General features: G+C 45.7%; 1 protein-coding gene across 1 annotated transcript in view; it reads left to right on the forward strand.

Moving 5' to 3' along the window:
- Window positions 1–14,876, forward strand: part of LOC144600063 (testican-1-like) — a 336,811-nt gene that overhangs the window by 308,408 nt on the left and 13,527 nt on the right. Inside the window, exons 9-10 of the mRNA XM_078411433.1 lie at window positions 4,866–5,087; window positions 9,201–9,263. Of these exons, the coding sequence (XP_078267559.1) occupies window positions 4,866–5,087; window positions 9,201–9,263 (285 nt within the window). The remainder of the gene's footprint in view (window positions 1–4,865; window positions 5,088–9,200; window positions 9,264–14,876) is intronic.

The following is a 14,876-nucleotide window of genomic DNA, read 5'->3' on the forward strand; positions in this document are numbered from 1 at the left end:
AAACCAGCGTGGGCAGTTCCTTCACTTCTCCATTCACACTCCACAAGTTTAGATTTGTTGCTAGAAGGTTTTGGCTTTGTGAAATCTGGGTCACCGGCGAAGGTGCAAGCTTACTCCAAAGTGAATGGAATGGGATTCCCTCTTCCCTCACGATTCATATTGCTTTAAACCATAAGCGCCAAAAAGTATAAAACAAAACCTATTTGCAACAATGTGACTTTTCCCAATTCTTTATCTGGCAGTTTATCATTTCTGTACAATAACATAAATATTTAATTCAAATAATATTTTAGAAAAAACCGTTAGGGTGAAGTAAGTAAAATGTATACATGAAAAATGGACATTTAGGTTAACACTTGTTTACAAGGCATTATTTCCCAGTGTAATGTTCTTTTAGATTAAATTTAGATCACTTGACTCAACACACATTCAATGTTGGCCATTCACAATATAACCTGGCTTTTGCAGCATTGCTTGCTTTGAATTGTGTTTCTTCGGAGATTTCCTCACTGATCAGGTCCCAGCCTGATGCTCAGAACTGAACTCAAGTAAGTTTACTTAACTACTGGCTCTCCTTAGGTACCTCCCATCCCCCCATGATACCAACCCTAACAGCTTCCCTGTATCACAACTGACACCCGTCCACTAATGACCTTCCCCAGGCACTAGTCGTTTCATTCTAACATCCCCATGCTGGAAACATGAAATATAAACAGGGAATGCTGCAAATGTTCTGTGTGTCCAGCAGCATCTATGGAGAGAGAAACAAACAATGTTTCAAGTTGCCTGACCTGCTGATTATGTCCAGCATCCCCAAACTTTTTTTTTAACTCCACACCCGTGTCCTTGTACCAAGCAATTGAGACACGCACCTTAATTTTCTCTGCTTCAAAATTTTAGGGAAGTTAATGAAAGGTTTTGAAATTGTTTGTTCTAATAGTGAATGTAATAGGCTTTTGCAAATGCTTTGTCCATAATCTTTTTAATGTTTTGATGCTGCAATTATCCTTTTACTCTGCAAAATTGAAAATATAATTCCATTATTTAATAACGGTGAGAGAGAGAGAAGCCAGGAAATTATGGGCCTGTTAGTCTAACATCTGTTGTGAGTAAGTTAGTGGAATCTATAATTGAGGACAGAGCGAGTGAGCATTTGGAGAAATTTGAGCTGATTAGAGCAAGTCAACATGGATTTTCCATGTGCATGTCATTTTTAATGAATAAAATATTTCAGGGGCAAATCACTAAGATACCATATGGGCATGGTTTATATTGATTCCCAGAAGTCATTCAAAAAAGTTAATAACTGAAATTAATATGCATAGAATTGGTAATAAATTACTGAATTGAAAATGAGATTGGTTAGGTGGTGGATGACAGAAGCCAGTAACGATCGTGAAATGGAGGAAGGTGATTACAGATGTTCTATGAGGATCTGTGAAAGGCCTCAATTATTGGAGGCTCAAGAGACCGCAGATGGTCAAATCTGTAACACCACCCCTCGTTCGGTTCCACGGTTCCACTCTGCAATCTTTTGTTCTCTGCTTATCACCTACTGGCCTCTACGATATCTCCACCCTTCTCTCCTCTCCCCCAGCAAACCCCCACCCTCACCTGTATCCACCAATCTCATGGGAACATGGATAGATGGTTTTTAGGTCGAGACCCTTGGCTGTAGAGGGCAAGTCTGGCTATTTTTCAGGCAGATAGATAGATTTTTGATTAGTACAGGTGTCAGGGAGAAGGCAGGAGAATGGAGTTGGGAGATAGATCAGCCATGATTGAATGGCGGAGTAGACTTGATGTGCCAAATGGCCTAATTTTACTCCTATCACTTATGACCTTCAAACTGACACTGTTTCAATCAGTCTGAAGAAGGGTCCTGACCTGAAACGTCACCTATCCATGATAGCCAGAGATGCTGCCTGACCCGTTTAGTTACTACAGCATTTTGTGTCATTTTTTGTAAAACAACATCTGCAGTTGGGGTGTCAGAGACTGAGGAGAGAGTTGTCAAATGCTAGAGGGCAAAGCTTTAATGTCGGGGGAAGGGAGGGGAGGGGGGAAGAGTGTTAGGAATTGTGCGTATCAAATCACATTGCAAAAATCAGTTACTGTTTTATGAGGAGGTCACCAAGAGAACTGTTTAGGGCAGGGCAGTGGATGATGTGTATGTGGACTTTAGCAAGGCCATTGACAAGGTCACACATTGTGGACTAGCCTGGAAGGTTAGATCGCATGGAATCCAAGATGAGCTAGCTAGCTGTATTTAAATTTTTCTTGGAGGAAGGAATCAAAGGGAATTATGGAGGATTGTTTTTCTGAATGGAAACCTGTGACCTGTGGAGTGCTGCAGGGATCAGTGCTGGATCCACTGCCATTTGTTATCAGTATTAACAAATTGGATAACATTATCAATAAATTTGCAGGTGACATCACAATAAACAGTATAGTGCATAGTGAGCAAGGATATTTAAGTTTATAACAGGGTCAAGGCCAGTTGGGAAGGTGGGCCAAGGAATGGCAAATAGAATTTAACTCTGACCAGTGTCAGATGTTCCACTTTGGTATGTTAAACAAGGAAAGGACTTGCACAGTAAATAGTAAAGCCCTGAAGAGTGTTGCAACAAAGAGAGATCTTAGAGTACATGTGCATGGTTCCCTAAAAGTAGTGCATCAGGTGAAGAAGGCATTTGGCATGCTTGCCTTCATTGGGGAGGGTATCAAGTACAAATGTTGGCACATTGTGATGCAGTTACATCAGTGATGAAACCATACTATGATTATAGTGTGTAGTTCTGGTCACCCAGCCATAGGAAGGATGTCATTTGAGTTGAAAAGAGTCAGAAGGAATTATCTAGGATGTTGCTTGGACTTGCTGGTTTGGGTAATAGAGAGAGGTTGGTTAGGCTAGGACTTTTTTCTTTGGAGCATAGAAGGCTGAGGGGTGACCTTACTGAGGTGTACCAGAACATGAAGGGCATTGATAAAGTGAATGCGCACAGTTTTTCTTTTCAGGATAGATAATTCTAAAACTAAAGGGTATAGGCTTATGGTGCGAGAGAGAAAACTTTTTCACTGATGGTAGTCCATATCTGGAATGAGCTGCCAGAGGAAGCTAGATATAATTACGACTTTTAAAAGACATTCGGATCAGCGAGACCAAGCGCAGGCGCGGCGATCATTTCGCTCAACACCTCCGCCCAGTCCACCTTAATCAACCTGATCTCCTGGTGGCTCAGCACTTCAATTCGCCCTCCCATTCCCAGTCTGACCTTTCTGTCCTGGGCCTCCTCCATTGTCAGAGTGAGGCCCAGCGCAAATTGGAGGAACATCATCTCATATTTTGCTTGGGCAGTTTATATCCCAGCAGTATGAACATTGACTTCTCTAACCAGATAGTTCCTCTGTCCCTCTCTTTCCCCTCCCCCATCCCAGTTCTCTCACTGTCTTCCTGTCTCCTACTACATTCTATCTTTGTCCCGCCCCTCCCCTGACATCAGTCTGAAGAAGGGTCTCGACCTGAAATGTCACCCATTCCTCTCCAGAGATACTGGCTGACCCGCTGAGTTACTCCAGCATTTTGTGGATTTTCCGGATAGATGTGGATAGGAAGGGTTAAGAGGGCTATGAGGCAAATGGGACTAGCCCACTACGCCAGCTTGGTTGGCATGGACTAGGTGGGCTGAAGGGCCTGTTTCCTTACTGTACAGCTTGATGACTCTTAATTGTCCAATGAAGGATTTTTATAAATTTGTAATTATGAAAAATATTGATGAATGTTTTAAGAACTATACTAAATTTCCAAATGCCTTTATGGCATGCAATTCTTCAAAATCATTTGAGAAATTTTCAGAATGCTAGAATTTGTGGGGAGACAGTCACAAAATGTTATAATGATGTCGCTGCTTACTGTCTTCACGATAGTTTCAAGGAGAAAGCAATGATGATCATTATTAGAATGGTAAATTGGAAATGGTTGCAGATCAAGTCCTATAATATTCCTGCTGCAGATTATGTATAGCCTCGCAAAATAATAGTTCTTTGGAATCCTTCAGGCTATGGCTGAAAAACATCTACCATATTTTACAATATTTTAAAACCATTTATGGATGAAGCGACTTTTACAATGAGTGTCCTCGAAAATGTTATCAAAATGAAATGCAGAGTGAAAGTATATTCATAGTTGCAACTTTCAAAGATTATTCTATTTTAGTTTTGATTAACCATAATTAATGAGGAAATAATTGATTAATCAAGGAGTTAACGTACTGGCATATAAAAAGTAATGACATTTTATAGACATCAAGAAACTAACTAAATTAAGCAATTTTATTTTCCTTATGGAATTGCTGGTTGAAGTGACAGCTGTGGTATTATCCATTTTATTAATATCTTATTTGACTATGTAAAGAAGGCATGAAACATTTAGTTAAATTATGATTGAAAGTTGCTATGAACATGTGTGCTGGCAGGGATCCTAATTTATCTACACCAGTGTGCTTGCACTCAGTGTAAGAAGGAACTGCAGATGCTGGTTTAAACTGAATATAGACACAAAAAGCTGGAATAACTCAGCAGGTCAGTCAGCATCTCTGGAAAAAAGGAATAGGTGACGTTTCGGGCTGAGACCCTTCTTCAGACTGAAATGGGGTTTAGACCCGAAGCGTCACCTATTTATTTTCTCCAGAGATGCTGTCTGACCCGCTGAGTTACTCCAGCTTTTTGTGTCTATCTTTGCTTGCACTCAGTTACAACAAAGTGAAATGGTTGAGTCAGTCTTTAGTTCAGATTTTCATCCTATTTCTGAATTCTTGCTCTTGGTAGTGTACATTGAAAATGATTTGGCCATTTTTTCCCCGTAGGATTTGACACCAGCATTCTACCAATCTGCAAGGATTCCTTAGGCTGGATATTTAACAAGCTGGACATGAACTATGACCTCTTGCTGGACCAGTCAGAGCTGGGCACCATTTACCTTGACAAGTATGAGCAGTGTATTAAACCACTTTTCAACTCCTGTGACACATTTAGAGATGGAAAACTTTCAAACAATGAATGGTGCTACTGTTTCCAGAGGCAGGGAGGTGAGTTTTCCACAAAATGTATTTACAAATACATTTGAAGATGGATGGTTTTATTCCTAATGTTTTTCTTTTGTGTTAGAGCTAAAGGAATAATAGGTTTTGGAGGGGGGGGGGGGAGGGAGGGTGGGAGGTGGGGTAACCTGCCTTGTTATGGAATAATCACTGTAATGTTTGATACTTCTTCCTTAACCCATCTATTCTTGGGCTTGTTAGACTAGAAGTGAGAGTTCACAAGAGTAGCCTGAGAAAGGATGAATATAGGGGAAGAGTGAAACAGACATAGAGACAAAATGGGTCAAAAGTTTCAACCAGCGAGAGATGAAAATGGATGGGAGGAAACTGGGAGAGGACTCCTAGTGAGTCATAGGGACATGGAAAACTAAAGGACAGTACCTATGAGAAGTCTGTTCTTTGTGAAAGTGGAATACAGAGACAATTAATGGGTCCAGCCAGACACTCCTGGAAGGTGTAAAAACAAGGAACTGCAGATGCTGCTTAATACTCAAAAGGACACAAAGTGCTGGAGCAACTCAGCAGGTCAGGCAGCATCTCTGGAGAACATGGATAAGTGACATTTCTTCAGCACTCCTGGAAGGTGGTTCTTAGGGAGGATTCTGTAATGCATGGTTGTGTCCATCAAGGCCAGCACTTTGGATAAGGCGGTAATCCAGGAAAATCACTGTACCTTCTGTGAATGGAGTGGAGTGTGTGGGGTCGGAGATAGAATCCATCTGATTAGAAGTAAGGTACCATGGGGATGTCATTCCTCTACTAAGAGTATTTTATTATCATCTGTCCCGAAACAGTACAATGAAATTCTTACTCGCAGCAGCACAAAGGCCATGTAAACACTGTACTCAGTAGACACTATAATAAACAACAAAAAGAGTTCAATAAAAAAAGGGTATTCTCAAGGCCGCCATGTAAACATAGCACAAAAAGTAAGGAAATTTGTGTTTGGTAGATTATTTCTTTGTTGTAACAATGCTTCTTGGCAATAAATCTTATACCGTTGGAAAGCCTGTTTATTTCCCTTTTAAATGGTGCCACATTTGTAAGGAACATGCATTTGTGCGATGAGCAGCAGAGCTGAGTATATGGGTTGCGCCCATGAAAAATTTGCCAAATCTTCTCTGCCAATGCCAAACAGCTTATTCTGCTGTTGCTATTGACTCTTGTTTTGAGCTTCTGGTACCCCCAGGTGCTGACAATCAGGTGCCTGATTGGCACCTGATTGGCAGCATCTGTGAGCATGGGCCCTGCTACAGTGGTCAGTAGGTGTCTGCTCCAAGAATCGGCATGCCACGTTTGACTGATCTGGATAGGGCCCGTGCGATAGGGCAACTTCAAGCTGGTGTTCCGCAAAACCAAGTTGCGGCATTATTTGGAGTGAGCCCTAGTACCATCTCCAAAGTGAAGGCCAAGTTCCATATAACGGGGGATGTCAGAGACAGGCCGCGAAGTGGGCGTCCCAAGAAGACGACACCCGAAGAAGACCATTTCCTCACCCTGTCAGCACTTAGGAACCGTAGGCTGTCTTCTACAGATTTGCAGTCAAGATTTGCAGGACGATACGGCCGACGGCTCTCTGCCCAGACAATTCGGAACAGACTGCACGCAGCCGATCTCCGGTCTCATAGGGCTGCCAGGAGGCCTGCCATGACTGCCCTTCACCGTCAGGCCCATTTGCGCTGGTGTCGGCAACACGTGCACTGGAACCTGAACATGTGGAGGAACGTTATGTTCAGCGATGAGTCCAGATTCTGCCTACGGCAGTTGGATCATAGGGTCAAAGTGTGGAGAAGACGCGGAGAACGCTATGCTGATTGCTGCACCGATAGAGTAACATCTTTTGGTGGAGGTAGTGTGATGGTGTGGGGCGGCATCTCCCTCACTGGAAAAACGAGGCTTGTCATCATTGGAGGCAATCTCAATGCAGAGAGATATCGAGATGAGATTCTGCAACCAGTGGCAATCCCATATCTCCACAGTCTGGGACCGAACTCTATCCTCCAAGATGACAATGCTCGCCCCCACAGAGCAGGGTTTCTCAGAGACTACCTCCAGAATTTGGGAGTGGAGAGGATGGAATGGCCTGCCAGCAGTCCTAACCTCAACCCCATTGAACACTTGTGGGATCAGCTTGGGCGTGCTGTTCGTGCCAGAGTGACCAACACAACCACGTTGGCTGACTTGCGACAAATGCTGGTTGAAGAATGGTATGCCATCCCACAACAGTGTGTGACCAGGCTGGTGACCAGCATGAGGAGGAGGTGCCAGGCTGTTGTGGCTCTGTATGGTTCTTCCACACGCTACTGAGGCTCCTGTTTATTAAATGAATAAATTGTTAAATTGCCAATATGTCTTGTTTCTTCAGACTTCAATCATCCAATCTACCAAACAACACCGAACAAGAGTCAATGGCAGAATAAGCTGTTTGGCATTGGCAGAGAAGATTTGGCAGATTTTTCATGGGCGCAACCCACATACTCAGCTCTGCTGCTCATCCCACAAATGCATGTTCCTTACAAATGTGGCACCATTTTAAAGGGAAATAAACAGGCTTTCCAACGGTATAAGATTTATTGCCAAGAAGCATTGTTACAACAAAGAAATAATCTACCAAACACAAATTACCTTACTTTTTGTGCTATGTTTAGTAGAAAGTTGAAAGGAGTAAATCTGCAGTGAAGTCACAGGGATGTGCAAGAGTGGTTATGTTTATTGTCAGGTACTCTGCATCACAACACATATAAGGCAAGGAATGTTTGAAGTCTGTTATGATAAACTTCCTCTACCAGAATCAGGCAAGGAGGAAGGCCATTGCTGGGCCTGTTAGAGAATGAATCGACCAAATAAACCAAGTGAAATTTTCCGAGCTACTTTCACTTGGGTAATCATGAACAGAGTCTGAGAAGGCTGAAATTAGCAATGGAAAATCAAATGGGGAAATCTATAGTAGATCCTTAATTGGAGGGTAGAGTTGGTGATCGACAGAAGAAACGTATATTATAATAAATGGCCTTTTGATTGTTTGGCAGCAGAAACGCATGCTATTATAAATGGCCTTTTATGCCATTACTCCCGAGTTCCATGTCAGAGACTCCACTGAAAGTGAAAGTAGTAACATAATGTGGGAGTTAATGGGCTTGCAATATGATAATGTGTCTGTCAGCATTTGAACATCACAGCCACTCTAAGACAAAGCATAGCAAGGTGATTTTAACACGTGCGTTCCTTTTGATTAAAACCACTACAGTTTTAACAAGAAAAACCAACAAAATTCTGTAATAGAAAGAGAAAAAATACTCAGCGGGTCAGGCCATATCTGTAAAAAGATAGAAAATGAATTAAGGTTTCAGTTGATGCATTAATTCAATCCCGTCAGTGCTTCCTTGCCAGCTGAGTCCTTCTAGCATTTTGCATTTGTCTTCCACAGTGTACTATTTTTTAAAAATACACCACATTAATGCATCTCTGCCTCCTGGATAGATAATGTAGAATCACCATTCACTCATTACTGGCTTGGAAGAAATTGCCCACACAATTTTAGACCCTCTGATTATGGTCTACACTAAACTGTTATCATTGTGTATATAATTTAGCTTCAGGAATAGGACTGCTTAAAGATGGTCAATGCTTAATATTGGCTGTGAAGGTTCCCATTTTGGTTTGACAAGTTAATTTTTGATAAATGTTACTCCGTACCATCTAATTGCACTTCCAAGTATCATAACGATGAAAGATCAATTGCCCATCATTAGAGAGCGGTTTATGCAATCACAACTTCATAATGGTCAGTGACAGTCAATTTAAAATGTTGAGCTTTAAACTATAGGATAAAATAGCTTTAATCTCAGTGATTTATGGCTTCATGCAAATTTCAGTAGAGGTAACATCTGTCATTGCAACTCATCCATTCAGTTGAGAGGGTTGAAACTTGTCAACATTTTACATTTTTTTCATTGAATGTGGTTCAGTCTTGTGCAAAAATATATTGCCTTCTGAGTGTCAGGTGTACAATTGAATTTGGTACTACCTATGCAAGGGTCAATCGTGAGGATATTAACCCTGGCCTATTGAGACCGACTAAACTATTCAATTCTGTTTCAGGTCTCCCATGCCAAGCAGAAATTAATAAGATTCAAAGACAGAGCAGAGGGAAACATCTTTTAGGTAAGCACTAAAGTCTGATGAATTCTTTATAGTATGATTGATTAAATAACAGTGTATGGTTAGAAAATTTCATCAGTTTATTGGAAAGGGACATGCTGGAAATATTTTCTAAAGTGAAACACGTATGCCATTAGTTTCAAATTATAATTTTCTTCTGCCACGTGATTACTATGTGGAATACAGGAACATCCCAGTAATTGAAAATTAATATCATATAGTTGCATCGGTCACGGTATTAAACATTTCTTCAAATTATCAATACTAAATTGCAACACTTTTGCATCATTTCCAAAACTGCTAGTTGCATTGAAAATTACAAATGTTTCTGACCTGTTTCCCCCATTATATCTCTGGCCCCTCGTTTTCCCTCGATATGATCTTTACGGAAACAATCACTGGCATACATGATTGCTCTTCAAACTGGAAAAAATGGCGTAGCTAATATTCTTGGTTCTTGGTCCTCCAAAATATTCCAAATGGAATTTAAACTGGAGGTTGCGGAGTATGGACTTAAGCAAGAAGGGCTTCTTAGAGAAGACAAGCTACCTTAAATTTAGCTGCGTCTGGTTGAGTAACTATAGTAGGGTGAAAACTATTCCATGCTTTAATTGTGCGAGGGAAGAATGAATTGCTATACACATCTGTCTTGGCAGCTGGTATCTCGAATTGAATCGAATGCCCTCGTCTGCTCCTGGTAGGTTTGGGTTTGGTATAGATTTGGTAATCAAAGTCGAGCTGACCATTTAACATTTTGTAAAAACAGGTCAAGCGGTGGGCTTTACGACTGTCTTGGAGCGGGTTCCACCCCAATGAATTTAGAAGTTTGGTAACACTCGCTTCTCTCTCATAGGTATTTGTAACAAATCAAGTTGCCTGTCTTTGGGCACGTTCGATGGAAGAAATGTTTCTATTTGTGTATGGATCCCATGCTGCAACTGCGTAGTTCTGAATCATAATACATTTCAGCACAATCTAAACACCTAGTAATTGGATTTCAGTATTTAAAAATGCTGAATATATACTTTGGCAAGTGCTAATACCCACTCAATCTCCCAAAAATTCACTAAGAGCAGTACTGTGACTTTTGGTGCTCAGAATCCTATGCTAAAATAGGACCTGTGATTCCCAGTGGGAGCTGTTAATTGGTCAGTGCATAAAGAATTCTGCCTACTCTAGGGCAGCTCAGCCCGTTCAATCCTGACTGTCGGGGCTGTCTGTATGGAGATTGCATGTTTTCCCTTTGCCCGTGTGGGTATGCTTCATTTTCCTCCCACATCCCAAAGATGTGCACGTGTGTAGGTTAATTGACCTCTGTAAAATGCCAGTAATGTGTAGGAAGTGGATGTGAAAGTACGATGACAAAGAACGAGTGTGAACAGTTGATCGCTGGTTGGCCTGGACATGGTGGGCCAAAGGGTGGTATCTCTAAGCTTTAGCTCTAAGCTAAACTAAAGTAAGTTCCATACAGCTAATGAAAAAGCTGCCAAGGTGAACATGAAAGAGAGGGACGTAGGACTTCTTTCTTTGTGTCTGGGATTACAGTTTGTGACTGGCCCAATGGACACCTGTGCCCCAACTGAGGTATGGTCTGATTAAGTGCCGGGTAATCATAGCAAGCAACTAGGAATTGATTTGCACTAAGTAGTGTAGGAAAAAAGACCGCAGATGCTGGTTTAAATCAAAGGTAGACGCAAAAAAATTAACTTCAGATAGTCCCTGCTTTCCCTTTCTATCCCCTCCTCCTTCCCAGTTCTCCCACTAGTCTTCCTGTCTCCCATTACATCCTATATTTGTCCTGTCACCTCCCCTGACATCAGTCTGAAGAAGGGTCTCGACCCGAAACATTGCACAACCTGTGATAGAATTAAGTCTACAACTGATGCGAGATATTAGCATCACACAATGTTGAACAGGTACTTCGGAGAGTTGAACAGGTACTTCGGATCTGTCTTCACTAAGGAAGACACTGTAGGGACATAGGGATTGGTCAGGTAATAGAACCCTCGGATTGGTTTACGGTCACGGGGTGAGGGAGCGTGAGGTATTTAAAGGCTTGGCGCCAAACTGCAGATAAGGATTAGATTAGTGAGAGAAGTTAGTGTTAGTCCAGAAAGAAGTATGTAGCGTTTGTCACGGGTTTTATACTAATAAAGTATTTGGATTATACCACTCGTCTGGACTCACTACATTGGTGACCTCGAACGTAGGAAGAAAGCAGCAGCATGGCGCAGGCGGGAGCGAGCGCGGGCGAAATTCATCTACCGCCATTCTGGGCCCATCAGCCGCACCTGTGGTTTGTGCAGGCAGAATCACAGTTCCATCTTAAAAAGGTGGAGGAAGACCAGGAGAAGTACCACCACCTGGTGAGCTGTCTGCAGGTGGAGGTGGCTGCGCGGGTCAGCCGATACCTGACCAGTCCACCCCAAACGAACCAGTACGTGGGACTCAAGAAGCTCCTGCTGCGGACCTTCGGCTGGGCCCAGAACCAGCGGGCTCTGAAGCTCCTCCATTTGCCAGACCTGGGGCAGCGGCTGCCGTCGGAGTTGATGTCCGAGATGCTGACTTTGGCGGGCGACCATCAGCCATGCATGGTATTTGAAGCGGTCTTTCGGGAGAAGCTACCTGGGGACGTCAGGTTGGTGTTGGCGGACGTCTCTTTTGAAGATCCGGTAGCGTTCGCTGAGAAGGCCGACATGCTCGTTAGGGAGCGCAACACCCGAGACGGCTCCGTTAACCGGGTCTCGAGGACCAGCGGCAGTCGGGGGTGCGGCCGGGAGAGCGACGCATCGGCCGCTACTTCGCAGTCGGCCCGCCAAGAGAGGGCGGCGGCGCCTGTTCATTGGCAGCGGGCTCGACCAACAGAGCCGGATAGGCGTGGCTGGTGCTCTTTCCATTGGCGGTGGGGCAGCGAGGCACGAAGCTGTAAATCCCCGTGTTCGTTTTCGGGAAACGCCTGGGCCGATCAACTGTAGAGGCAGTCTCGATTGGCCGTAACCACCGCCTCTACGCTACAGATCAGAGTACCGGGATCGTTTTTCTAGTGGATACGGGAGCGGTCGTAAGTATTGTGCCCCCCTATGACTGTGAAGTTCGAGTGGGAGAAAAGGGCCCGCCCCTAATTGCAGTGAATGGTAGCACCATCCGTACATACGGTAAAAGGACTATGTCCCTGTCCTTCGAGTCCAGGACTTACCGTTGGGAATTCATCGTTGCGGATGTGGGCCAGGCCATATTGGGTGCAGATTTCCTATGGGCGTTTTCTTTGGTCGCAGACGTCCGAGGGAGGGGCCTGCAACCCTCGGCTGATGTACGGCCTCGGGGTACTGGACCAGAGGCTTCTACAAGCGCCGCCCCACCCAGCCTAGTTATCCAGTCCATTACCACGGCTCCCGGTCAGTTCGATGCGGTCCTAGCCGACTTCCCGCAGCTCCTCGTCCAGCGTTTTGATTCACCTTCGGAGAAGCACGGGGTCGTCCATTTCATCCCAACCGAAGGGCCGCCGGTTTTTGCCCGGGCACGGCGCCTTCCACCCGACAAGCTGGCCAGGGCGCGAGAGGAGTTCCTAAACTTGGAGAGGTTGGGAATTATTCGGCCTTCGAGTAGTCCGTGGGCCTCCCCCTTGCACATGGCTTCCAAAGCGTCTGGGGGGTGGAGACCATGTGGTGACTTCCGTCGACTCAACGCGGCAACACGGCCGGACCGCTATCCGATTCCACACATTCAGGACTTTTCAGCTAGCCTGGAGACAATATTTTCAAAAATTGATTTGGTGCGGGGATACCATCAGATCTCGGTCCACCCGCCGGACATTCCAAAAACAGCGACCATTACTCCGTTCGGACTGTTTGAGTGGTTGCGTATGCCTTTCGGCCTTAAAAATGCAGCTCAGGCATTCCAGCGTTTGATGGACCGGGTGGGTCGAGGGTTGCCGTTTGTCTTTATTTATCTTGACGATATTTTGATTGCCAGCCGTTCGGTCCAGGAGCACTTGGTCCACCTCCGCACGGTGTTCCAGAGGCTGCAAGACCATGGCCTGATTCTCCATCCGGACAAATGCCAATTCGGCCTGTCCGCGATGGATTTTTTGGGTCACCGGGTTACTCCGGCCGGTGCCACTCCTTTACCAGCTAAGGTGGACGCGGTCCGCTCTTTCCCCCGCCCGACTACCATCAAGGGCTTGCAGGAATTCGTGGGCATGGTCAATTTCTATCATCGGTTCGTGCCTGCAGCAGCTCGGGTTATGCGCCCCCTTTTTCAATGTCTCGCGGGTAACCCCGCTGAGTTGGTGTGGTCCGTAGCTGCGGAGACGGCTTTTGTTGCGGTCAAACAGGCCCTCGCCAACGCCACCATGCTGGTGCACCCGCGCTCCTCCGCCCCCACAGCTCTGACGGTGGATGCCTCAGACGTGGCGGTGGGTGGGGTTTTGGAGCAGCAGGTCGACGGTAATTGGCAGCCTCTGGCGTTTTTCAGCAGGCAGCTCTCTCGAGCGGAGCTTAAGTACAGTGCGTTCGATAGGGAGCTCCTGGCCCTTTATTTAGCAGTCCGCCACTTCCGTTATTTTTTAGAAGGCCGTTCTTTCGTGGCCTACACGGATCACAAACCTCTGACATTCGCTTTTGCTAAGGTTTCTGATCCGTGGTCGGCTCGCCAGCAGCGGCACCTAACCCTGATTTCGGAGTTTACGACCGATGTCCGTCATATTGCGGGTAGGCTGGATGCCGTTGCTGATGCCCTGTCCCGGCCGGCTATTCCCTCTGTAGCCGTGGTTGGTAAGCAGGTGGATTTCCAGGAGCTAGCGGAGGCTCAGCGCCTGGAAGGGACTGCCGCGGTGTACGTCTCCACAACCTCGGGACTGCGTTTGGAGCAGGTGGCGTGTGGCCCCACAGGTACCAAGTTGTGGTGTGACGTTTCCCTCCCACGCCCTCGCCCGGTGGTGCCTGCCGCTCTGCGGCGTAAGGTTTTTGAGGCCATTCATGGCCTGGCACATCCGTCCATCAGGGTGACTTCAGCCATGGTGGCTGACCGGTTTATCTGGCATGGCCTGCGAAAGCAGGTGGCAGCCTGGGCACGCGCCTGCATTCCGTGCCAGACCTCCAAAGTCCATCGTCATGTCCAGCCCCCATACCAGAGATTTGAGGTTCCCCCCGTCCGTTTTTTCCACATCCATGTGGATTTGGTGGGTCCATTGCCCTATTCTAGGGGTTACACTCACCTACTGACGGTGGTTGATCGGTTCACCCGTTGGCCGGAGGCGCTCCCGTTGTCGGACACCTCGGCGGCCTCCTGTGCACGGGCCCTGGGTTGCATTGGGTGGCCCGTTTCGGGGTCCCGGCTATTATCACTACGGATCGGGGGGCCCAGTCCACCTCGTCCATCTGGGCCGCGCTGGCACAGCTGTATGGCTCGCGCTTACAGCAGACCACCGCCTATCATCCCCAAGCAAACGGGATGGTTGAGCGTTTCCATCGGCAGCTGAAGGCGTCCCTCTGTGCTCGCCTGACTGGCTACGATTGGGCTGACCAGCTGCCTTGGGTCCTCCTCGGCATTCGTACGGCCCCGCGGGCTGAGCTGGGCACATCTTCGGCTGAGCTCGTCTATGGTTCGCCCCTGCGG

The sequence above is a fragment of the Rhinoraja longicauda genome, chromosome 14 (genome assembly GCF_053455715.1).
Source record: "Rhinoraja longicauda isolate Sanriku21f chromosome 14, sRhiLon1.1, whole genome shotgun sequence".
NCBI lineage: Eukaryota > Metazoa > Chordata > Chondrichthyes > Rajiformes > Arhynchobatidae > Rhinoraja > Rhinoraja longicauda.